At 37.1% G+C, this 26,834-nt stretch overlaps 2 protein-coding genes across 5 annotated transcripts; one reads left to right on the top strand and one right to left on the bottom strand.

The window, feature by feature from the left end:
- Window positions 1-500: 500 nt before the first annotated feature.
- On the top strand, window positions 501-22,042 carry LOC149481309 (uncharacterized). Of its 4 annotated transcripts, none has more exons than XM_089705507.1 (11): window positions 501-1,701; window positions 2,122-2,283; window positions 5,058-5,209; window positions 5,921-6,897; window positions 8,528-8,762; window positions 9,265-9,662; window positions 9,763-13,708; window positions 13,981-14,081; window positions 15,541-15,707; window positions 19,032-19,140; window positions 20,246-22,042. In XM_089705507.1, the coding sequence occupies exons 1-11, from the start codon at window positions 1,162-1,164 to the stop codon at window positions 20,527-20,529; spliced, it is 7,071 nt and encodes a 2,356-aa protein (XP_089561633.1). In that variant the 5' UTR covers window positions 501-1,161; the 3' UTR covers window positions 20,530-22,042. The 4 variants fall into 4 exon arrangements, with proteins under 4 accessions (XP_089561633.1, XP_089561632.1, XP_089561635.1 ...); XM_089705506.1 differs by having other exon boundaries at window positions 502-1,701; window positions 15,538-15,707; XM_089705509.1 differs by having other exon boundaries at window positions 504-1,701; window positions 5,921-6,003.
- Window positions 22,043-23,899: 1,857 nt separating this feature from the next.
- Window positions 23,900-25,214, bottom strand: jet (F-box and leucine rich repeat protein jetlag). Its single transcript, XM_089705983.1, has 3 exons — window positions 24,909-25,214; window positions 24,379-24,845; window positions 23,900-24,173 (listed from the first exon to the last, which is right to left on the bottom strand). Exons 1-3 carry the CDS (start codon window positions 25,110-25,112, stop codon window positions 24,020-24,022), a joined length of 825 nt encoding a protein of 274 aa, XP_089562109.1. The 5' UTR covers window positions 25,113-25,214; the 3' UTR covers window positions 23,900-24,019.
- Window positions 25,215-26,834: the final 1,620 nt, after the last annotated feature.

Genomic DNA, 26,834 nt, shown 5'->3' with positions numbered 1-26,834 from the left:
TAATAAATGTAAAAGACAATGTTATTCAAAATGCAATGAAGTAGGGAAAGAGCTTCATTTCATTTTACATGTATATAAAGGAATAAAATTTATAAGTAACAGTAGAAGTAAATTTTAGTGGGATGAGTATTATATTCAGCGTAGGAGGCGGCTACTATTAAGTATTCTGTGGTAGGAGTTCACTTGTATTTCTTATTTTCCATCTTCTTAATTTACATAGATTTGAATTATGTGTGTTTATTTTTAATTTAATAAGAACAGTCTGAAGAACATAAATAGTTATTTTATTAATATATAAAATAAAAGAGGACAATGAATTACGATTACACGATCGTCTTTGTATACAATATTCACAGATATTCTAAAAATATTTTTAATCTTTAATAACCATAGACAAACCTAACAAATGATTAGACCATAAACAAAATACGAGTACAAAGTGTGTAGATAATGGTAAATTAAAATTAAAATGGCAATACAATATTACCGACAGGATATCAAAATTGTTTTTTCATGTAGCAAGAAATCTGATTGATGGTTTGATAGCCATTTTGAAGAGCCTTTTGTTGGTGTTTTGTGAATGTTTTTATGATAAATTAGCAGAAATTTAAATACATGACAACTGATTAAGCACAAAAAATAAAATAAATTTAAATACGAGCAATCATTAGCCAAAAATAACAGTGTTATTTGTTTTGTGAAGACGCATTGTGAGAAAAAAAAAACCGGAACAACTACTAAGTGTATTTCAATATTGTAATGACGTATTATTTTTAGTGATTTAAATATAAAGTGTTTTGGATGTAAAACGAACTGGAAAAGGATGATTGTGCATTTATGAATAAATACTTTTATTTACGTTGTGTGTAGATTTATTCAAGACGTAAATTGTAATTGCCACAAGATGGCCGCCATTGGATACTCGCTCCGCCAAAACCCGCTTGTGAGGCCCGATGTGTCATCCGTGAGTGAGCACCTTGCGCGCATGTTGTAAGCTGGCGTCTCGTATCGCGGCCGAATTTTCCGGCCGCTTCCAGCGAGGTTCCATTTTATAAAATGGAATTTCGCTCGGGGCGCCAAAATACAATGGGTGTTGACATATCTCAAGCGACTATACCGTACCGTTACTCAGACGGCCGTAACAAATAATCTAAAACAAAAATGATTGAACCAGACGACGTCGGAAAAGAAGTGTGGAAGCGATGGATTCTTGAAGCGATACATAAAATACGATCGCAAAAGCAGAGGCCGAGCGTTGAACGCATCTGTCATGCGATAAGACAGCATCACAACTATCACGAAGATGTTGTTTCGGAGCGTTTAGAGAGAGCCGTGCGCGATGGTGCCGTGTTAAAAGTGTACAATAAGGGTCAGAGCACGTACAAGGATCCATGTGGAGTGCAAAATAAAATTCTGCGGATAGCTGCAGACGCGGATATCACCCGTGTTGTGGCTAAAGCGGTCCGAGAGTTGGGCGAACGAGATGGTTCCAACTTGAAAACAATTGAAAAACATTTGCGGCAAGCATACCAAGTGTCAGTGGAGGAAAACACGGATGTGCGTGCTTTGTTACGAGCTGCCGCGAAGCGTGCGGTGGCTCGGGGGCTGTTGACCAACGTATCTGGTAACTACCAGGTCACGGACCGTCCAGCTGGCGTGGAGCGTCAGAAACTGAAGAAAAGCTCGGAGTCACCCGAAAAGGTAAGTACCTAATACAATGTAAACAAATGTTTTGTAAACAGTATCTGATTAGAAAAACTACAACATGTTAAAAATCATTGTTTACTTTCGTTAGCATTGGTTGTTTGGCAATGTGAAACTAAAGTTCTAAATGTTTTTATTTAAGTTTTTGTTTAATTATATCATTATACATAATTTTTTATTTCAAATTTTTTTCTGAAGTTACATTTGGTTTTTACTTAAACAAACAATCCACATGGATTTGTATCAAAAAGATTCCCAAGTTACTTTTATTTTATTTATTTACTGTAACTTCCATTTTATAACAATCAATATCCACTTTGTCTTTTATGGAGTTAATAGTTTGATAAAAGTAAATACAATATTAAAACAAGAATAATGTAATATTGTAGCATTAAAAAGAACACTACAATATTTCAGAAGCTAATTGGAGGAGTGCCTGTCTGTGCAGAGTGTCTAGGGACAGATGCAAGGAATCGCCTGGGTTCTGCGGAGGCGTTGATCTGCTGCACCCAGTGCAAGTCCTATGCGCACCCTACTTGCTTGAATTTATTGGAATATGTCAACCTAAATACTATTAAGGTATGCTTTTGTTTTATTTAATAAAGATTCAAATTTGAATGCATTTATTTAAGAATTAAAATAAAATTTACATGCTATATTATTAAATTAATTTATTTAGTACATGCTTAGTAGAATACATATATTATGTAGTAATACAAATATATACATACAAATGTATATTGCACCATTTATTAAAAGTATTTTGAAACATTTTTATAACAATAAAACAGCCATAAAAAGAATCAGAAAATGAAAAACATAAATGCTAATTAAATAGAACAGGTTTTTAGATTATACTTATGTTCAATATAATATGCTTTAAAATAAATAATTGAATGGATTATTTTTGTATAAAAAAATTATATGTTGGTTTTTAACAACAAATATTTTGTTAACCCATTGAGCCCCGAACGGCCCGATCGGTCCTCAACACAATAGATTTTCTATTGTGTCTGTGATTCTGGGGCCTGAGTTATTACATTGAGCAGCCAGATACTAAATGCTAAGTCTAAAATATTATCTATTTTTAGAAATCATTTGTGTATCCCTCACTTGATTAATTAAACTAATTATTATTATTGCCATCAAATGCATGAAGATAAGCATGATTTACAAAAGTATGTGTTAGGTTTATTTTTAACAACATATAATATCTATTATAATCTATGTAATCAAATGATTGATACATACAATTTCCAATACACAGTGCAGGAAAATGTAATGCAATTATTTACATAATTGTTTTCTTAGATTACATGCATATTAAAACAATGCTGCTTTAATCATGAAATAAAATCACTACATAAAACAAAGTCTCTTCCTGCTATAATATAATATGCTTAGATTTTTAAAACTGCTAAGGACATGCAGTATAGATAGAGAGGTATTCAAGTAAGGTTTTATATTATTTGTTGATAAAGAGGGTAGACAGGTTAGTTAGTTTTATATAAATAGTTTAATTTGTTTCTGAACATTATGTATATGTAATTTTGATGAAGATGTAGTCATCTGCCCTGAAAATTGAAATGACAACTATATCATTCTAGTAGTAGATGGGCAGCGATGAGCGAGTAGAGGCAATCACGATAGTGTAGCCTAAATGTCTAATCGGCCATCATTTTAGATGTCTATTCATAATCGCCATAATGTCAAACCTTGACGATTAATTGTTGGGCTAAAACTGCCCATTGTGATATAATATAACTAGCAATGCCCTGCGGTTTCACCCGCATAGGTAGCGATATCGTTACAGTGAAAAGTCTACTATAGGTCCGACTATAGGTTTAATTTTTAATCACATGAAAATCACCTTTACCCCGTCCCGCACTACGGCCTTTTTTTTTGTTTTAGTGGGGAAATCTTTCATAGATACCCACGGCCTCCGGGGGAAGGGCCGTGGGTTATATCGGATTCCTACCGACCAAAACCCCACTGTGTTCCGTCAAGACGCATATTGGTAGAATTCCTCCGTGACCCCCGCACTACGGCCTGCTCGAACAGTATACCTACTATTTTCTGTAGATTGACACTTTTAAAAATTCGTTATATCTTTTGAATGGAATATCCAATTCTTTTCATTTAAAAAGTATTTTGCTGGTATTGAAACAGTCTATAATAAAACATCATTTAATGGGATAAGGATTAATATATGTGTATGGATAACATGGTTTGATTACTGTCGGCACTTCTATTTACTTTGAAAACGTAAAAAAGTTGTTGTAGTAACATAACTACTGAAGATGGACATATGGTATCGCGGACTTTCTTGTAGATATTGATCCATTCTATAATACCGTAGAACATTTTTTTGTTCTATCTTCAATAGATTCCGCAGCGCACGCGATGACAGAAGTTTTATTGAGGATTTTTTTACACCTTGGGTTACATTATTGCATTTTTGGTAAAGATCTCAATTTTTTTTGAAAATGCAATATAGCCTATGTTGCTCAGTAAAGATGCAGCTTTCTAATGGTGAAAGAATTTTTGAAATCGGTCCAGTAGTTTTTGCGTGAAAACCATACATACATACATACATACATACATACTTACAAACTTTTCCTCTTTATAATATTAGTATAGAAGTATAGATAGGGTCTATAATAATTTGTATACAAACTTTTCAAATTCAAAATCAAATGATTTATTGTTCTTCACAGGTTATAAGGGTTATTACGTATGGAGTGATCCGCTGTGATCTGCCATGTGGCGTACAATTTTTAAAAATGTTTTACATAGATAATTAATTAATTTTGCAACTCAAAGTTGCGTAATTCAACTATGTCTGACCGGTTGGCTTGGTTGGTAGTGGCCCTGCCTTCCAAGCCAGAGATCGTGGGTTCGATTTCCACCCGGGGCAAATATTTGTGTGATGAACATAGATGTTTGCTCTGTGTCTGGGTGTTAATTAATTATATAAGTATTTATTTAAAATTATATATGTATGTTTATCAGTCATCTGGTTTCCATAACACAAGCGAAAGCTTAGTATGGGAACAGATCGTGCTGTGTGTGAAATTTATATTATACAGGGTGACTGGTAAGACGTCAGACGCATTTTGACAGGAGCTTCTTCTCATGAAACTGAACAACTTTGCTGAATTTGTTGAAAAAAATTTGTACTTTATATGGAAATCGGTCAGCTGATTAGCGAAGTTTCCTTACAAAGTCCAATTTTTTTTACGAATTCAGCAAAGTTGTTCAGTTTTATGAGTAGAAGCTCCTGTCTAAATTCGTCTAACGTCTTACCTTTCACCTGGTATATTATTATGTAGTAAAAAGTAATGTGTGTGTAGAGCGGCCGGTGGTGCTGCGGCGAGTGCGCGCGGTGCGCACTGTGCGGCGCGCGCGGCGAGTGGGCGGCGCGCTGCTCGGCGTGCAGCAGCGTCGCGCACCCGCGCTGCGCGCCGCCGCCCTTCACGTGCGAGACCTGCGCGACTAGGCCTAGGTATGGGAGTATAATTAATTCATTTCGGCTGTTTGTGTAGAAATTAAAGATTTTTAACGAATTTTAAACGCGATTTATTCATTATACATATTATTTTCCCGACGTTTCGCAAATTTTGCAGCGAGCATGGTCACGGGGAGACTGAAATGTTATATGTCTTGACGCCTTGACGGTCTCGGTTTGTAAACTGCAAAGTGTGCGAAACGTCGGGAAAATAATATAATGAATAAATCGCGTTTAAAATCCGTCAAAAATCTTCAGCTGTTTGTTTATGAAAAATGATAGAAGTGATTAACTATTTTTTCTAGTTATGAATATGGAATTGTATTGTTGTTGTATTATGTTTGAGTTAATGATTTAGATGTTTTTTAATGATGATAAATGAATTAACTTGCAACTGTGAAATATTATTTTTTAAATGTTGGTCGAGTGAATAAATTTTTAAAGAAAAGATAATGTTACGATTTTTTTGTTGAGTAAAATTAAAGTACTACGTGTTTAATGATGTACTTGAATCTAACAGCATATATTTTGGGATATAGGTTATTCTAGTTTGTCAAGTTTAGTAGTAAATACACTTTATTTTTAAGTTTATCTACACATTACAAACATTGTAACTAGTAAAAAATGGTTATTTAAAGAATCTTTATACACCTTTTAATTTGTTAAACTTGTCGCTATCACAGTATGGATTACTTTTATCATTTTCAGGATGACAATGAGCGGGACGCCCAAGAAACGGAAACCAAAAGCGGCGGCGCGGCGGGCCGACTCCGACGACGAGCCGTCCGACGGTAATGCCTCCCCATACCGCGTCCCGTCCGAACAGAGAATGTCCAAGGAGAAACAAAAGTTCTTCAGATTCTCCGCGTTCAACCTCGTCAAGCGGCGCCGGCGCGAGTCGTCCGAGGACAGCTGGGAGGGCAGCCAGTGGGGCGGCGTGCGAGTCACCCGCGTGCAGCGCCTCGAGCTGCGCCTGCGCCGCTCGCCGGAGCCCGAGCCGCCCCCGCCCGCGCCCACCCTGTTCGAGCGGCTCGCCACCGAACCCGCTACCGTCTGGGGCTTCGCGGCAGAAGCGCAGAAGCAGCCGCTCCTGCGAGAGGAGCCGCCCCGACTGAGCCCTCCCCGACCGAGCCCTCCCCGAACGAGCTCCCCCCGTCCGAGTTCACGGGCCTCGAGACCTAATCTAGCAGAGATACGGCAAAGGAGACGCAGCAGATGCAGCGATAGACTGCTCTCGACGCTATTCGACGGCCTGTCTGAATTCTATTCGGTGCGGACTGCGTCTAGATCGCAATCGCGGCACAGATCCCGGCCTCCGAAACGCGAAGAGAGTCCGGAGGCGGAGGACAGGCAGGTGTTGAAGGAGACGAGGAGTACGTTTCGGAGGTATCAAGCGTCGCTAAAGAAGGAGAAATGCGAGGGGGAGGGTGAGAGGGAGATGGAGGGTGAGAGGGAGATGGAGGGTGAGAGGGAGATGGAGGGTGAGAGGGAGATGGAGGGTGAGAGGGAGATGGAGGAGAGGGGGCGGGGCTTGGTGCGGCTGAGCGCGAGCGCGCTGGTGCGCAGCCTGGCGGCGGGCAAGCGCGCGGGCGGCGCGGGGCGCGGCGGGAGCGCGGGGCGCGGCGGGAGCGCGGAGGACGCCAAACTATCGCGCGGCCTAGCGCTGGCGGCCACCAATCAGACGGGTAAGATCGGTTCGCGGCGCGGTGAAAGTGTTCGGTGGATCTGACCGTCTCGCTCTGATTGTTGGCCGCCGGCGCGACGCGATTGCGAGATCTCGATCCCTCCATTGATATACGCCCCTTTAGCGGCGCGGGCGCTCTGATTCTCTGTTTCGATTTGTTGTCGCTATATCAATGGACTCGTCTCGGTTCTGGTATGGGTGTCTCGCAGTCGGCCGCGTGCGAGTCGGGCTTCAGTCGCGATACGATCCAATGCGACGGTGTTTTACGTTAAATTGCGCTTTCATTTTTATTCCCTGTTCGGACGGTGAGTTGTACGTTTTCTCTGTTCGGACGTGTCACTTCGGCAGTATCCACACATGCACTTTCGCTCGCGCGTCTTTATATTGTTACTGTGTGTGTTTTATTATTAATTTTATGTTTTTTATTTGTGTGTGGAAATAACTGCATGTATATTTTATGTTCAGTTTGGTTGCCACAATCTATTCAATTTATTCTCAGACCTTTATATTGTCAGGCTTTTTCATGTTTCCTCTAAGAATTTGTAATCTTAAATATTTGCATATACATCTCATCATTCATATTCACAACCTATTATGTAACAAAATATCCTCATTAACAAGATAAAAAGTAAAACAACTAAAACCCAACTACGACAAAAAACGACGCTGAAAAAGTATAAAACAAAAGTTAAATTGATGAACTAATAAAGAAGCTATGAACGAAAAGATGTGAATTATATGCAATCAGCCCATGAATACAGGTAAAGTCACAAGCAAATGCTAGTAATATATATATATTCAAAATGTGCAAGTAAAAAGCTTTCAAATGATACCAAACACGGCATATTTATCTTAACTTTATTTTTTTACTCTGTATATTTTGTCCGCTAGAGGGCGCCACATTAGATTTTGTGAAACCCCATATAGCCTATAACCAGCGGACAATTAAGACGCTTCTAATGATATGTCATTTGTCGAATTCTGATAAGTAGTTTAGAAGTTACGAGGGAACAGATGAACATACATACATACATACATACATACATACATACATATATACATACATACATACATACATACATACATAGCCTGTCAAAATCATAACCCTCCTTTTGCTTTGCCGTAGTCGGGTAAAAATCATGAGCCACATAGTTATGTAAATCAAAAAGATGTTATGATATCAATAACTACTTTGTACTTGAACATATAAAAATAAAGTAATTTTTTTCTTATGTAACCCTTCCTGTCTTTGATCTTTAAAAACAACTAGATACACAATCCTAAACAAAAACGAAATTAAAACTGCCCTAAAATATGTACCTATATCCAAATTCCAAAGAATCAAACTTTAAAGCAAATAAAGCTTATTAACATTTGTATATTGACAAAATGAACCAAAACGATAATTTTAACGCTAGTTCCGCGTAAAAATGCTGGTCAATATACAAAAAATAAATTCAACCTGAGTCAAATGAAATATTGTCGAATTTACAATGCACCGAAAAAATCACTATTTATTTTGGTGATGACGTTGTCTTTGCTTGTGTATCTAGTTGTTATTAACGATCGAAGCTTTTTGTACCAAGACTTTTTTTAAAGACCGACCATAAAAAAGTAAAACAATTTTACAGAAGGGAAGCGTCTCCCTCCCGGCGTAACAGAAGCGGATGCAGAATTATTTGCAGCTGCTAGAACAGCGGGGGGTGGGGAGGAGACTTCGGGGGCAGGGTTGGGGGCAAGTTCAGGGTTGGGGGCAAGTTCTGGGGCAGGGGCAAGTTCGGGGGCAAGGTGCCCCTCGGCGATCGAGTTTGGCCAGTGGGAGATCGAGACGTGGTACTCGAGTCCGTTCCCGCAGGAGTATGCGAGGTGAGTCATGTGTATATTATAAATAAATAAATAAATAAATAGATCCTTATTTCAGATACCAAACTCCATATTTATATAATTACAATTACATGTACAATTTTGAATATTTTAGGAACACTTAACTGTTTCATTTAAAATACTATAAAATTCAACTATTTACGGTTCTTATTCAGATGAACACATAACCAATACTTAAGAATGGGACTGTTCAAGTATTCGGACAGCGTATATAATATAATTTTGTTATTAGAGGAGCGTATACGCGACCAAAAAAGATGCTATTTATAATGTAGTAGGTAAATAATATTTTGAAATGTGAAGTCTAAAGTGAATTGGATAAAATATGTTCGTGATTTTTTTGTTATACTAGACATTGTTTAAAGATTTAAATTGTAAAACAACAAGATAATAAACAGTTAACACAATGCAGAAGAAATAACTTAGGTTTAATTTTGTTTCTACATTATTTCTTAAAGTATAACAAAAAAATATCCTCTTGCAGATTACCGAAGCTGTTCCTTTGCGAGTTTTGCCTTAAATACGCGAAAAGCCGCGCAGTGTTAGTGCGGCACCTTGACAAGTGCCTCTGGAGACACCCTCCAGCCACGGAGATATACCGACGTGGGGATATTTCCGTCTTCGAAGTAGACGGAAATGCCAATAAGAGCTATTGCCAAAACCTCTGTCTCTTGGCGAAATTGTTCCTCGACCACAAAACCCTGTACTACGATGTCGAACCCTTCCTTTTCTATGTGTTGACGAAAAATGACAGCAAAGGATGTCATCTAGTTGGATACTTTTCTAAGGAGAAACATTGCCAGCAAAAGTATAACGTGTCGTGCATCATGACAATGCCGCAGTATCAAAGACAGGGCTTTGGACGATTCTTGATACATTTTAGTGAGTGGTGAAATTATTTTTCTTTATTAATTCTGAAATGTTATTTGTTTTTGCGTATAATTGTATGGGACTTGTATTAATTTCGCTATTTCTTTCACAGGTTATTTACTCTCGAAGGAAGAAGGTCAGCCAGGAACTCCAGAAAAACCTTTGTCTGATTTAGGCAGAGTTTCGTATCACGCCTATTGGAAATCTGTTATTCTGGAATTCCTTGATGAATATAGAAATAAGCCATTCACATTTGAAGATATTGCCTTGACCACGGGAATGCATATGAATGACATAGCTATCACATTTCAGCTGCTTGGTTTTGTAAGATATGTTCCAAGTGACGATACTGTCAAATTAGGCATTTGCGTCGATTGGAATAGGGTCGATAATCACATGAAAAAGCTAAGGGCTAAACCACGGCTGGAAATTGATCCTGAATGTCTAAGGTGGACTCCACTATTAGCACCAACAGTGAATCCCTTCAGATCACCGGAAGAGAACTCGGGTGACCAAGAAACAGAAAACGATGAAGGCGATTTGAAAACAGAGAGTGAACACACTGAAACAGAGCCTGAAATGCCATCTAAAGCGGATAGTGCAGTTAATAACACGGAAAAGGCACCCGACAGCCAAGTAGAAGTTACATCTTCAGGTAGAAGAAGAACGAGGCCGCTCAAGTACAGCGAAAGTACGTATCAAACTACGCCAACAATTAGTGACGGTACAAGAAAACGGAAACGTGACAGTAACAGAAAAATATCGGAAACAATTGAAGAAGAAAAGAAAGATGAAGTTGTCAGAAGGCCGAGAAGTAAAAGTGTGGCGCGTCGATCATCGCGAGTCTTACAGAATGAAGCTAATGAAATTGTTGAAAATAATGTACAGAGTGGTAAAGATGCGTATGCTTCAGACAGTCAAGATAGTCAGGAGAGTTTGGAAACGCGAGTAACTCCGGCTAGCAAAGTAAAGAGTAAGCGAAAACTCGTGTGGCGTGGAAGACAAACTAAGCGGCAACGAATGAACAAGGCCAAAAAAAGGAGCGATTCGCCCGTCGCAAAGAAAACAAAACTCGATGAAGATACATGTAAATCGAATGATATTGATCATAAGGATGAACCAGTGCCTGAAAAAGAAACTGCAGTTCAGGTCAACGATGAAAAAGTTGAAGAGAAAGCTAAGAATTCGGAAGAGAGTTCGGAAGACTCCTCAGGTGAGGCGGACGATGAAATGGATGTTGAGGAAGGAGAAGATAGGAAGAGCGTCGCAAGTAAACCCGCTACGCCACGACCCATCGAGGAAAACAGTACGGATAACCACACCAGTGATATGGAACTTGATAGCATTCACATGGATTCACCAAAATCGATCGCGGAAAAAGATCAAGTTATCAATGAAACAACAGATAATAAATGCGACCGTGAACCTCCTTTACAAAATCTGGAAAACCTTAATGTGAATGCTGATGAAAGCGAAAACAAAGCCAGTGAACCTGAACCAAAAGAGAAAGAATTAACCAGGAATGGAGAAATTAAATCACCAGCGAAATCAGTTCTAGATGATAAGGACACGATCATCATTTCAGAATCGGACGATAATAATAGCCAAAGTTGTCCACTTCCATCTCCTAAAGCAAATGATATAATACCAGTTCAAAATAGTGAGTCAAAACCAAAGGAAATACAAGAAAATGAAAGTCCTTCCAAAGTTATGCCTGTAGTGACCACAGAAAATGCGCACATAGTCTTAGATGCAAAAGGACCTGAAGATATCAGCAGGAATAAATCATCAATAGACCTTATTGTACCGAATGTTGCTAAAATACATCAAATAGAAACTATAGTTGTGGAAGGAGAGTCAGATAATCCTAATTCACCTCAAACAGGCATTTCTCCTAAGAAAAACGATAAAACCGTCATAAGTGAATCGCCAAAAGCGAAGAAATCACCAGAAAAAATGAATGCCGATATTATTTCTGAACAGAAAAGGTTTGAAATGCGAAAAGAGACAGTTATACATCAGAATATGGATGACACAAAAAACACAGAGAAAAAGTCACCAAATAAAATCGAGTCTATCATTCAAAGTTTAGATCCACACAGAGATGTTATAAGTATGAAACGGCCTGATCCACCAAAAACAGATTCATTCATAGACATTACAAGTAAATTGCATAATCCGATTACCAGCCAAGAAAGTGAGATAACGTTTCGAAATGATACATTAAATACTCGTAAAGATGAGATTGTCGTATCCAGGAGTATTATTGAGACCAACATGCAAAATTATCAAACATCTATGAGTAATTCTATGACAATCCAACCAATAAACTCGATGCAGCATTCTTATATGAATCATAGGCCGCCAGTCACTAAGGAATCGCAAGGAGTCCAAACTGACAAAGTTCTCATTAAAAATAGTGAACAAAATAGAGTCATGACAAGTATGCCGGACTCAACACCCGTTATTAGTAAAACAACGACGAAACTCGAAGTTCCACATCCTATATCATCTCCTGTAGTTAATCCTGTATCGATACCAAAAGTCCCAAACGTGACTGATATTAATTTTTTACCGCGATGTCAAAGCGCTAACGCCGCTGTCAATATGGGCTTGGAAAGAACTGATTTGGATCATACGTTTGCAAACAACTCGTTACAAACTGCGTTAAGTGGCTCTATGAACATAATACAAACAAGTTCTCAAGATAAGAACGATCCCAACCAAAGGCCAAGAGAGAAAAGTAAACTTCGGGACGTTAGAGTTAACTCTGCGCACAGTAAATTAGAGAAAACTGATAAAAAGCCGTCTAAAAATGATACGCCAAGAAGCACTCCGGAGCCGAAGATGTTTTTTCCAGACCAAAGTGCAAACGCAAGGAAGCCAGAGACGTCTGTGCCAATAAACGTCATAAATTCCGTCACGGTCACGAGCAAATCTGATACTAAATCCAGTGAGGCGCCGAAGAAGCAAGATTTTTTTAAGAAGGAAAAATCTAACACCACAAAATGCGAGACAAAAAACGTTTCTGCTAAACATGACAAGACTTGCAGCTCGCAGCTATTAAAAGCGGATCAAAATGATTTAAACAAAATGTTGCCGAAATTTAAATATGACAATGAACTCGTTCCAAAGGCGGACTATACGATGAATCAAATCCCGAACTACCATACAACACACGCTCAATATCCACAATGGCCGCCGTGGGATCCGACGAGGTTGCAGAGCACGTGGGATCACAACAGGTTTCTTGACATGAAGAACAACGACAAAACCTACCTCGACAAATTCCAAGGGTTCAACTTGCCGCATTTAGATCAAATGCAGAAGTCGCCGCAAAAGTTCAACCAGAAAGATTTTCACAATATCGCGTACAGTGCGCTCTCTAGCAGCATTTACACGACGCAGCTGTCGCACTATAAGGAGGCTAAAGCTCCGACAAGCAAAGCTTCTGAATGCAGCCAAAAGAACGAATGCAAGCCAACTAAGCAGTCGAAAATCACGACCGGTTGTCAGACGCAATGCGAGCCGAAGAAGTCGCAGTCGCACAACGAAGCTCAAATGAAGCAAATGATGCAGCGGCAAGTGAACAAGCAGCCCGAAGTGGCGACGAGTTGCGCGGAGTACCGGCAACAGAGCCCGCAAGTTCTCACCTCGCCGGGCTGCAAGTCGTACCAGAACGGACCTTGCATACAGGAGAAGGAAATCGAGAAGAAGTCTCGCCAGCATTCGAAGAAAGAAGAGTCTCCGAAAGAGAACAGTAAAGAAGAGATGTGCGAGTCTGTTAGTCCAGCTCTACAGTCTATGGGGGTGTATACGCCGGACTCTACGAGTAACTCGGTGCATTCAGTGCAGTACCCGGCTTGTGAATTAGATGTTAGCCAGTTGGGACTGGAATCTCCGACCAGTATAGGCTCAGACCTGGCGTCTCCATGCTCCATGATGCACATGCACCCGGCTCCAAGCCCGCAGTACCCGCACTCGTCGATACACATACCGTCAATCATGAGCCAGCCCAACCAGCCGCCGAAACAACAGAAGATCAATAATCGGAATAGGTTAGTTGATTTTTATTGGTACAGTTATGATTAAAGTATGTTTTCGCATAGACTTAAAAAAAACTGTAGACTATAAAAAATTCTAATTTGTATTTGTTGCTTTTTTATAGCCAAAGTAAAAATAACCTAAGTTTTATTTAAATAATTCAATTAGATACGTGTATTAATTCGTAAATTTCATGCTTTATATTTACTTCAAAATCAGTTTCATATAATTACAATTATATTTGCGTGAATGTGTCGTGATATTTATGACTTGTTTATTTTAATAGGAACAGCTCAGCCAGCGGCAACGCGGAGAGCAAAGCGATGCGCAGCGCGGCAACGCCGCCCGCGAGACATCGTGCAACGCCGCCCGCGCACCAGCCGCATGGTAAGATTCTTAGTTACTATTTGTTTGGGAAAATAATAAACAAATTAAAAATAATAAATATGCACTTTGTTGAAAAGTTTATTCATGCTCTGTTAATTTTTTTATTACACGCTTTATATTAGCTTCACCTGTAGGTTTGTAACCGACTTCTTTGGGCGCGATTTTGACCCACTTTAAACGGCCAGATTTCGTTCAAACTTTGTAGATTTATTGAGGACCGATGACAATACACTAATTTGATAAAAATTTTCTATTTTTTAGTTCGGTTTTCTATAAAAAGCGTGTTTTTTAGTTTTTTTAAACTATTATTATTTCTTTTCACATCCTTCGGTCCATAATTGTGATGAAATCAAGCACGGGCTGCGGTTTAATTTACGTATATCACAATTTTCCATCTACATATTATATTGTACAATGTTCAACATTTCATTTTTCCACTTAATTGTACCTTTTTTTGTATCGTAATTTTCCACATAATTTTACCGATTTCCACAGTTTGTGTTTTTCATATCCTTGAGTCTGTATGTTGGAATTCACTACTTGTCTGTACCATTTACACGGTGTACTTATGTCGAAAATTACGTCACACTAATTACGAACTTTAGTACACCATGTTTGAATTTTTTTTTTATGTCAGAGCAAGCAAAGAGGCAGGTGGGCCACCTGATGTTAAGTGGTCACCACCGCCCATAAACACTTGTAACACTAGAAGTGTTGCAGGTGCTTTGCCGGCCTGTTATGGATAAATAAGCTCTTTTCTGATTGATGATTCGAAAGTGCTTCTAGAAGATGACTAAGGAATGAAATAAATGTTTGTTTTTAAGCTATTGCATAGCTTCTATCGCGGGCCTTGAGCGCGGGGACCGAATCCAGAAATTCCGTAACGTAAAAACCTCACGCTCCCCTCTCCGACGGGCACGGAGGTGTGGCTTGAAGGCATAGCATGCAATAGCTTTACCGCGGCAGTCCTCGAGTGCCACACGTCTTTTTTTTACACGCTTTTTATTAGCTTCACCTGTATGTTTGTTTGTAACCGACTTCTTTGGGCGCGATTTTGACCCACTTTAAACGGCCAGATTTCGTTCAAACTTTGTAGATTTATTGAGGACCGATGACAAATGACAATTCACTAATTTGATAAAACTATTCCATTTTTCAATTTGCGAAATATTTTCTATTTTTTAGTTCGGTTTTCTATAAAAAGCGTGTTTTTTAGTTTTTGAAGTGAAAACTTCTTTAGCGGCGTTGGGTATAAAATCTTAAACTCGCGTCAGGACACGTGGCCTGATCGAAAAAGCGTAAGACGGATTTTTTTTTAGCACTTATATTCCATGCGTAAGACGGATACCATTCCAAAATATCAAACATGCTGAACGTTAATAATCAAGTTTTCACTTCTGCCGGCACTCCCGGAGAGCAACCCGTCTTTTTTTAAACTATTAATTATTATGTTTAGCAGGCGTGATGCAATCAAGTACGAGTGGTGGGGGCGGGTACCAGGGCGGCTACCTGGGGTTCCAGCAGCAGCAGCAGTACCACGCGGGCTGGGCGCCGTCGTGCTCGCTCGCCAAGCTGCAGCAGATGGCCGACGCGCCGCAGCACCCGCCGCACACGCCTCCCGCGCAGGTTATATTCAAACTCAAACTCAAACATTTATTTATTCAATTAGACTTCTTATAGAAACACTTTTGAAACGTCATTACATATTTTAAAATTTACCACCGATTCGGAAAGCAGTATCTACGGAGAAGAACCGACAAGAAACTCCATAGTTGCTCTTTTAAATCATGTCAGTTTTACAATTTTACAAAATACATATGTAATATCATATATTATAATTCAACTATCTATAATTATCAAACACATCTATTTATCGACAATTCACCTACTTTACGTACAGCGAGAAAAAACTGTTTATGATGTAGAAAATAGTTTGGATTTGTGTCACCCTTGAACAAGAATTTTGTATACATTAGTTTACTATTGCGTGAATAATGATAACTTTATACTAATACAGCCGTACAAATAAACGAGTTATAACATTTTATGAAAAGAATAAACTAAGAATAAGGAAAAATCATACTACAATCTAAATTTGAGATAATAGCAATGAGAGTAATACGAGAAGTAGAAAAAGTTCAGCAAATTAATAATTTCATTACGTACCTATTGAAATGGAAAATTTAGTATGAACTGTCAAAATATACGAAATTATGAAAAACCCTTTTGATATTTATAATGATTTATTTATTTACGACATGCGCCAAACCATACATACATAAAACACTTATTGCACGCCTCATAAGCGAAGCGTTGAGGTGGGTACTACTGTCGCTTCGCGCAAAACATCTGATTTTTCAAACTTAAAATGTCTTTATGTATCATACATTGCACTTTTAAGATAATACATACACACACATATTAAGAAAAAACACTATTTTTAACGTTCATGATATTTTTGATGTCATTTTTGTTATTTAAACTAGTTAAAAAACAGTTTAAAAAAGTTCTGTCTTGGACGTCCGTGTGTCTGTATGTGCGGATCCTTTTTCTTGTTAACACGATAGCGACCGAAATACTTTACTAATCGAGTCTTTTTTTTTCTCTTACGCTTGAGTATGCTCAGGAATAGAACCCTTTCATTTTTCAGGGTCTGATTCGATGTGGTTTAATTGTTATTAAATAAACAAAAATAATAATTAATAAATAATTATTAAAAAAAAATTATGAGGCGTGCACTTTTGGATTTTCCAAACTATTTCTAAACTTATCACAATAATATAAACTTTCGTTGAAAATATAAATCTTCTAAGCTTGGAGTTGTATGTTTTGAGTACCAGTTATTTGCAACTCTCTATCTCAAGGTGGGTTTATCTTCTGTTCTCCGGACATTGGATAGCGTTCTCTTTCATTTGCTTGCATATTTAATGATATATTTAAATTATTTCAAATAAATATTTAAAAAATAAATAAACAGAACATCGTATGATGAAACTTCACAACAAATTCGACGAAGTCAAACAAGCGTCAATATGACAGCACCAAGGTTTAACCGTAGACAATTTCAATGTTTTTCATAATTTTGTGAATGAATTGCTACGTTGCCGCTCCGCGCCTATTGCATAGCGTGAGCATAGTTACATCGACGTTATTCCAAATTTATTTGTAAGAAATTATGACATCCTTATTCTTTATTTATTCTTATCATATCTATTCATTGCATAAGGTTTGAATAAGCAAGTTTTTATTTGTACGGCTGATTATATATAAGCTGAAGAGTTTGTTTGTTTGTTTGAACGCACTAATCTCGGGAACTACTGGTCCGATTTGAAAAATTATTTCGGTGTTAGATAGCCCATTTATCGAGGAAGGTTATAGGCTATACAGGGTGTAATCGTTAAGTGTGCACAGGCGATTTTTCCGTAAGTATTACAGATAACAAAAAACTTTAAACTGATATCGAAAGTACTTAACCTAATGAGTAAAATGGCCGTAATAAATTTTTAAAAATAAATCGAGAAATATCAAAAAAATTATTTAACTGAATATGAAATATGAATATCCCATATACATTTAATATGAAAGATTTTAGCTTTCTTTTTCTTTTTTTGGTTTTCTGCTTTAATTACTTCGCAAATTTGAAGTGGCATTTTCCACGCTTTTTCCGGACATTTTCACGCATTTTCCGGATATTTTCCAGATATTTTCCAGGCATTTCACAGACATTTTCCAGGCATTTTCCGGACATTTCCCTGACATTTTCCGGGGATTTTCCAGGCATTTTCCACGCTTTTCCCGGGGATTTTCCCAGGCATTTTCCACGCTTTTCCGGACATTTTCACACATTTTCCGGACATTTTCACGCTTTTTCCGGGAAATTTTCCGGGCAATTTCCCAGACATTTTACGGGAATTACCCAGGCATTTTCCGGGGATTTTCCAAGCATTCCCCAGGCATTTTCCGGGGATTTTCCAAGCATTCCCCAGGCATTATCCGGGATTTTCCCGGGCATTTTCCGGGGATTTTCCAGGCATTTTCCATGCTTTTTCCGGACTTTTTCACGCGTTTTCCGGATATTTTCCAGGCATTTTCCGGGAATTTCCCAGGCATTTTCCGGGATTTTCCCGGACATTTCCCAAGCATTTCCCAGGCATTTTCCGGATATTTTCCAGGCATTTCCCAGACATTTTCCGGACATTTCCCTGGCATTTTCCGGGGATTTTCCAGGCATTTTCCACGCTTGTCCCGGATATTTTCCGGAAAATGCGTGAGAATATCCGGGACAAGCGTGGAAAATTCCTGGAAAATCCCCCGAAAATGCCAGGATAATGTCCGGAAAATGTCTGGAAAATATCCGGAAAATGCCTGGGAAATGCCTGGAAAATCCCCAGGAAATGTCCGGAAAATGCCTGGAAAATATCTGGAAAATGCGTGAAAATGTCCGGAAAAGCGTGGAAATTGCCTGGAAAATCCCCGGAAAATGCCCGGGAAATGCCCGGAAAATTCCCGGAAAATATCCGTTGGATTTAGTTATGTTTTGATAGCTTGTTAAAGTTATTGTTTACGCGTAGAATAAACGAGTTTTGACGAAAGTTAGTGCTGACTGCAGGAGTAAAGATAGGAGTATATTTACGAGATAAAATATGTTGGTATTAAGGCGGCAAGCAGTCGGTCTCAACTGCTTGAAGCAGTCCGTGTGCGGCTTCCTCGCTGAATGGACTATCTAACACCGAAATAATTTTTCAAATAGGACCAGTATTTTCTGAAATTAGCGCGTACAAACAAACAAACTCTTCAGCTTTATCATATTAGTATAGATATACAGTAAAACCATAGAATAAATACTCTAACGCGACAAGAAGCGACACTGAAGCATGTGTGCTCGTAAAATTTCTGTGTAAATATACTTATGAAGTTGTTAACAAAAATGTTTTTATTCTTATCTTCCAGTACGGACAACAAGCGGGCACCCCGCCAAGTGGTCACTACCACGCGCCGAAGTACTATGCGCCGGCGCATAACCAACTCGACTCGCCACGGAACACAAGAAACGCTACCAGTTAGTATGCCTGTTTTATTAAGCTATTGCATAGCTTCTATCGCGGGCCTTGAGCGCGGGGACCGAATCCAGAAATTGCGTAACGAAAAACCTCACGCTCCCCACTCCGACGGGCGCGGAGGTGTGGCTTGAAGGCATAGCATACAATAGCTTTACCGCGGCAGTCCTCGAGTGCCACACGTCTTTTTTATTTTATGTTTTGTTTATAATTGTCACGTTATGACTTACTAGCTTACTAGCTTCGCCCGCAACTTTGCCCGCATAGTCAGAGGAAAACCCGCGTAGTTCCCGTTGCCGTAAGATTTTTGGCATAAAAACTGTATTATGTGTTAATCCAAGTTAACCTCTATGAGTGCCAAATTTCACGAAAATCGGTTCAAAATTTTTTTTCTTGAAGGAGTAACAAACAAAAAACAAATAAACATACATATAAACTTTCGTATTTATAATATTGGCAGGATACATATGTTTATGTGAGTTAAAAAATTGAAGCACAAAAAAATTGTTATGTATGAATAAGACAATTCGTATGTATGATTTGTTAATTTAATTTTTCATTATACAAAATGCAGATGGAAAATTTATAGTTTTAGTATTTTTCCTTTGTTGTAATGTCATAAAAAGCGAAAAAAGGTTATGTAAATTTGTTTTAAATATAATTATCTGCATTTATGTGATGAATCATTTTTGCATCTTTGTTATTTTTTTTTTATTATAATGAATATTTAACCTCTATCCAAACTTGATCCAAACTTATGGGAAATATTTATGTGGTCTACTTGAGTGAATGTCTGTCTAGAAGGAATCTATTCTTCATTGTTTGCAATAATAACTGTTGGAGCTAATTTGAACTTTTTGGACGTGAACAAACCCATTCACTACAGGACATTGGCAAAATTGTGGCAACGCAGTACTGTCATAAATTAAAAAAGACGGGTTGCACTTCGGGAGTGCCGGCAGAAGTGAAAACTTGATTATTAACGTTCAGCATTTGATATTTTGGAATGGTATCCGTCTTACGCATGGAATATAAAAGCTAAAAAAAAAAAGTCCGTCTTACGCTATATTGAATTGAATTGCAATAATAATGTTTCAATACTTGCAGGTAACCTCAGTCAAATCCAACACGTGCCGATGGGCCCCGGTTCGCGTATGTCGCCGAACTTGAACACGCATCTCCTCAATCAATACAGTTTAAACGGTTACCGAGTGCCTCCACAGCAGCAGTTCAACAACCTGCCCGTGCAAATGATGAACGTACAACCAAGTGTACAGTACCCTGCCCCAGATCCAAGGGCACAACAACCTAATGTGTACGCCTATGCGGGGTATATCAACCCCCCACCACCTTTGACCATGCAAACTTTAAATTCCACTATGCGTCGGTAGCCTCGACCGAAGACACAGTGCAAGTGATAGTGCAGTGAAAGTGCAGAAATAGTGATTAAACTGTGTACTAAGAATTGTATCGGACGTTTGTTTGGGACGGTTTCGCGAAATTTAACTGCGTTGTGAATACTTATGCGGGAACTGATTGACCACGAGTGTTAAGTTATAGTACAAATAATGTTAGTGTAAATATGGAAACGTAACACCACTTGAGTTGCCTTGTCAGTGTTTCAGTTGGGGCAGCTTTTTGTTTAAGGGCGTATGTGTAAGGGGTGGGGCAAATTGCTGTTAACATAGCATAATTATGTCATGAAATGCTTCCGAATTTCGTCCAAATGTTTTTAAATGGTAATTGTAACTATGTTTTCTGTTTATTTATTATTTTTAATAATTTTATCAATTTATATAGAGTGTAATGTTTTATTAATTTTTGGGCAATTTGTTCAGGTTTTTGTTATGAATTGATCACTACAATTTGGCCCCACCCCAACTCGCAACGATGTTTGTAAAAATAATGTGTATGTAGATTCTCTCTGAGGAAACTGACGAAATGCTGAGAAAAGTACAAAATTACTGAATAAAAATGTATTTAAAGACTTATTTTGTATTTGTACCGTCAATGAAATGTAGCATAATAATTGTATAGTGCAATAAAGTGTGGATACAATTGCAATTTTTATCTGTTTACAGTTTAGATATCGGCACATGAACTGTGATAATCTTTTGATCGGACAGTAATATATCGGGGCGTGTTAAATCATGTAATTAATATTTTATAACTCCCAAAGAAATCATAAGTATTAAGTGTTTTAATGAGAGTTGCGTGCAATCGATTCGGAAATTGTACCGTTTATGTAAAAATTTGTTTAAAATGCTTATGTTTTATGTGTATATGCTGTTTTGTTTTTCCATTGAGATGTAATATACATACATTATCTGTACAGTCCGTGAATAGTAATAATATTATCATAGGTCCGTCTGATCTGTTCATAAAAGTGCCTCTTTCTCGTCCCAAACTATGCTTAATTCCAGTGTAAGATATTGTAAATGGACCGCTTTACTTAACACAAGGCTGTATTCATAGGATCAATGACGCTAGTGTATTTGTATAATAATTTTAATTTTATCCATGTGATAGGATAGGTTCACGTTAGCGAGTATGATTGGTGAGCCATTTCATATGAAACGGGCCTAAAGATTAATTTTATATTTTTTTAATATAAGTTTTAACAAGCTAATTTCTTTTACGCTTTACGTTTAAGGGTTATTTTTCGTGTTATCCTAGTTATTTATTGCCAAATGTTATTAACAATCGCGGTAATTAAATTTTAAGTTACGATTAGTTGCCCGTCGTCGCGAGACGAGGCGTCCCTACAGTAAATTATTTGTAAGATCTGCTCCTTACGTTATGAATGTTATTTGTTACTAATGTGTAGAATAAAAAATATTGTAAATACAATAACAATAAGACCTTGTAGCAGGTGTTATCACACAAAATATAATTTTGTGAAAATTTGTGCAGTTTTATTTCATACCTGGTGTACTACCACATAAACTCATACCCTCACCATTTTATTTTTGGAAAATTTATTCTGCATGACGACTCGACCACTTTTTCATGCTGTGTAGATTCGAAAGCGAATAAAATTATTTCTTATATGAAATATAAAATAATCGATTTTTAATGTTCAAACATCGTTACATACCTTCATTCATACGAAAGTGTGCGTAACGTGGCCAAAGTTCGGCATGGTTACTGTTACGCCTGCTATTTGAATTATTGACGACACAATGCCATCTTCGCTTCGCCTGGGCGTAAGTTCAGCGGCAACTTATTTTGTAGAACATACATTATCCAGGGCAAAAATTAGGTTTGATAGCCATTACGCCAGGACGCTCGAGACATTGAATACAACCAGAAAGTTGCGCTTCAGTGTGCTAAGTGTGTGTGTGCATACTAATTCGGCTATGACGCAGACGCGATAATAACGTTTCGTACTCGATCAAACTCACACTAGGGGTACTGAATCCTGCTACAGTTCGACGAAACATGTATACTATGTGTATTATTTATTTTATTTGGTCAACCAACTAAAATCATAACTAATATACCTAGCTTTTCCTCCGCTTAGTGCATGCCCATGACAATGAGATGTTTCACTTTCACATAAAGTAGAGCCTCCTATCTCCAGATAAAAATAATCGTCATAAAATCGTTCTGTTGCGACGTGAAAGACCAACAAACAAACATTTTTTTCATATATAATATTTATAATGCAAGATACATTCGTCATTATTTCTATACATTGTGGATAATAATAGTTTTATATTTCTTATATTTCACTAGCTTTCTGCTTTTGTAGGACATGGAAATTTCCATTGAACTACTTTTACTTTGGCATAATTTCATAAAATTTTACTTTTGTACCTACGTGTACAGATAGAGAAGTATACTAAACGATGATTAAATAAAACAAAAGAGTCCATTGTATTTATTTATTTCCTATAATTTAATAAAAATATTGTCATCATAATAATTATAGGTACTATATACAAAGTTGAGATCTCAAGCCTATTGTTATAAAAACTAACAGGCGGAAAAGCTACTTGAAACTAAATGAATACAAAACAACATATTATTCAATAAAATCAACACTTATTACACAAAACAAAGATAAACATTTTTTTATGGGTAAGGTCAACATTCTTAAGATATTCTATGATATTTGGTGTATGTACTCAAAAGTCAAATAAATATCAACAAAAAACAGTTTCAAAATAAAATAAACCATTTCATTTACTAGTAACATTCTCTGGTATTCAATTACTTATCTATGGCAAGATGATTAATTTCTTGCAAATTATAAAAATAAAACACATAGAGCAGAAACATTTATTTCCATGTTTAAGAGAAACTTAAACATCTATTATAATCTGCCTAAAATGTACCTAACTACATTAAACATAAAAAAATCTTACAAAGTTGTAATGCAAAATATCTTACAAGACATAGATTGGATGCTTTTTTAATTTTTACAAATATACAAATAAAAATCAGAATTTAGACATATTTAAAATATCAAAATATTATTTTTAACTTAACAAAGTCAATGAAAAATTATTAAAAAAATACAGAAACTTTATCCACAATACTATTATATATCATCTCACATTGCAAGGGTTCCTTATATACAATATTTATAGTAAAGTATTAAGACTAGTTATTTCTTATACAAAACACAAAAAGTAGAATACACTAATTACAATAATAAAATATTAGTTGACACAACTCATCAATCATTTCAACAAATAAGGATAATTTTCAGAAAACAACATGATAACTGGGAAAAATAAACATTATTTATTCCACTAAAGCATTTTCATAATATTAATAGCCAATTGCTTCCATAGACGACCATGTTGGCCAAAATAATATCAATTACAAGGAACCCTGCACACTAAGCATAAACGCTAGAAATAGCACAACCATTCAAATTTGCACATAAACAGGTAACGGCACAGCCTGAGCTGGTCTCCGATCCAGGTGGACCCTGTCTCTCATTAATCGGAGACTATTCTCGGTAACTTTAGTACAGCCGCGCACGAGTAGGCCCTCTAGTTGCGGTAAATGGAGTGCTAGAGCTCTGGAAAATTAAGAAGTGAATAATTATATAATTGTTTCAACTTTTACTATTACTTCCAACAAATATCAACAAACTAACTTCTATGTTATTTAATTAATAGGGAAATATATTTTTTTAACTTAAACAAGGTTTATAAGAACTTGCAATATCATATTGCAATGTAAAAATATATACGAGTGCTTAAAAATACTAAATGTAATCTCACCTCACTCCCTTGTCCGTTATGTCACAACATCCACCCAAATTGAGGAGTTTTAACGATTTACTATATTTGGACATTGTATATAGACACTTATCAGTTACTTGCTTATTACCCTCTAAGTTTAAAGTCTTTATTTGCCTAAACTTCTTAATGAATATCAGAATACAACTCTCAGAAATTGAAACACAATATGCTAAATCTACATCCTCCAATTTACTCTGGTGAAGGGCCAAAGCTTCCACTGCACCAGTCGTAAGCCAAGCGCATCGTGCGAGCTTTAATATTTGCAAATTATCACAATATAGGATCACTGGCTGTAGACTTTTAGCGCTCAGGTTATTGCACTGACTAAGATTCAAGTTGATAAGCCCAGTATTACGTCGTAACATCGGTATCAACTCAGCATCTGTAATCGTCGCACATTTGCTTAAATTCAGCAGTTTTAACTTCGTACAAGTGGTACCGAAAACCTGTAAATATTACATTGTTATTATTTATCCAACAGATTTACATTTCATTCAAAATTTACTTACATTGAACGTGTGAGGCGAGAAGCCTTTGTTCATCAATTTTAGAGACTTCAATTTCGAGAAATACATATCCACAATTTGAAGACAAGTCCGTGAAACACATCGAAATATGAAACATTCTTGTATTGAAAGAAAGGGCATAATTTTGGCCACTATGATATCTTCCCAATATAAATCAAATAAATGCGTTTTCCTCTTCCTGTTCATGTTGTCTTATTTTCAATTCGGCTTGCACAGAAATAGGACAATAAATATTTATAATGTTCGGTCAATTTCCAGATTTATCGATCATTTTGTGTTTTTGTTCAAATGTCTACTTGACTATTTACATGTCACATTGACAAAGCATGACATAATAAGCATAAGTCCATAACAGGGTGCGTTCATTGTTTCAAGTTTCTTTCACTACGAGCTTTATTCCACCTTTAATCGAATACATATTTTTAAAAGATCTTTGGAGTGTCATTTTATTTTAATTATTATTATTAATTAATTGAAAACAAAAGTAATATGCTACATTTTTAAAATGCAATATATTTTTATGTTGTTGGTTTTATTTCGAAGTGCTAACTACATAGACCGGGAGATACTGACACAAAATTTCGAGTCATTTGTAACAAGGATGGCGGTTCTACAGGGGTCTTAGTACGCAATGACAAAAAGAAAAATGATGGTGTGAACGCTGGTACCGGTGGCTTAGTCGCGTGGGCGTTTGTCGAACTCGTCGGAAAAATAGCGAAAGTCAAACGATTTGTAACACAAAAATTTTAGAATTTACCGATAGCCCATAAAAAAGTAGTAGGCGGTAGTGTCATGCCATACTTTTCCGGTGTGACTTACAGCCCGCCATACCGACGCGAATGTGTTGATTTAAATAAAACAATCATTCAACCATTTGTACCAGGCTAACTTTTGCACAGGTAACTATCGTCGTGCAGCCATTTACGAAAATCGCCATACCATACTTTTCGGACGATTCCAAATGGTCGCCGTACCGCCGAAAATCTGCAAAAAATTTTTATTTCGCCAAACTTTTTGTACCAGTATTGCATTTGGATTTTTGGAGAGTATTTGATAAAATGTGACCATTATTATATTTGCCATACTTCTAGTAGGGGGAAAAAGTGCTGTCATACTTGAAAACTTAATTTATTATTAATTTATATAAGTGAAGATGTCCAACACATAGATCTTTGAAATTTTGTATTTATATTTGTTGATCCTCAAACTTACAGGAAAAATAAGTGCCATACTGTTACAAATCGTTTGACTTTCGCTATTTTCCGACGAGTTCGACTAACGCCCACGCGACTAAGCCGCCGGTACCAGCGTTCACGCCATCGTTTTTCTTTTTGTCATTGCGTACTAAGACCCCTGTAGAACCGCCATCCTGTTACAAATAACTCGAAATTTTGTGTCAGTATCTCCCGGTCTAACAAATTTCATTTATTTGTCCTAGACTTCATGTTTTAATGTTACTTCTTAGAACCACCAAAACTTGTAGGCCTCTACGTCGATTCATACGTTTTTCACATATTGTGAAAGGATTTTTTTATTATAAATCATCCTCGATAATCAAGAAAAACATGATTAAATTAAATATATTTTATTCCTAAAACTGTTAGGTACACCAGTTAGATCGTATTTCATGCATGAGTGCACTTATTTGTGGTAGAGTAAGTTCAAATTGAACTCATAATGTACGGTTGTCATAAATAAAGACTTAAATACCGTATCAGATGGGTAATAAATGACTAGGTTATCATTATATGGGTAGGGTAAGTGCACCAGTGAATGAAACCTTAAGGCAATTCTCAACTTTGATGCGGGTAATTAAAAACAATTTCAGTAATATAGCATCATGACCTCTACCATCGTGACTGCAAACTATTCAAGATTTATTAAAACGCATGTTTCGAGCTACAATTA

This window comes from Colias philodice, chromosome 17, assembly GCF_061535455.1.
Source record: "Colias philodice isolate Cphi_HAF_F1 chromosome 17, ilColPhil1 Martin Lab GWU primary, whole genome shotgun sequence".
NCBI lineage: Eukaryota > Metazoa > Arthropoda > Insecta > Lepidoptera > Pieridae > Colias > Colias philodice.
The sequence above is the reverse complement of the archived record's forward strand: the minus strand, read 5'-3'. Positions and strand labels throughout refer to the sequence as shown.

Coding starts and splice junctions, on each gene's coding strand:
- jet (XM_089705983.1), bottom strand. CDS start 25,112: ATGAACAGGAAGAGGAAAACGCATTTATTTGATTTATATTGGGAAGAT. Junction 24,846..24,908: donor TCTCGCCTCACACGTTCAAT/GTAAGTAAATTT, acceptor TAATATTTACAG/GTTTTCGGTACCACTTGTAC. Junction 24,174..24,378: donor ATAACGGACAAGGGAGTGAG/GTGAGATTACAT, acceptor TTAATTTTCCAG/AGCTCTAGCACTCCATTTAC.
- LOC149481309 (XM_089705506.1), top strand. CDS start 1,162: ATGATTGAACCAGACGACGTCGGAAAAGAAGTGTGGAAGCGATGGATT. Junction 14,082..15,537: donor GCCCGCGCACCAGCCGCATG/GTAAGATTCTTA, acceptor TATTATGTTTAG/CAGGCGTGATGCAATCAAGT. Junction 15,708..19,031: donor CGCACACGCCTCCCGCGCAG/GTTATATTCAAA, acceptor CTTATCTTCCAG/TACGGACAACAAGCGGGCAC.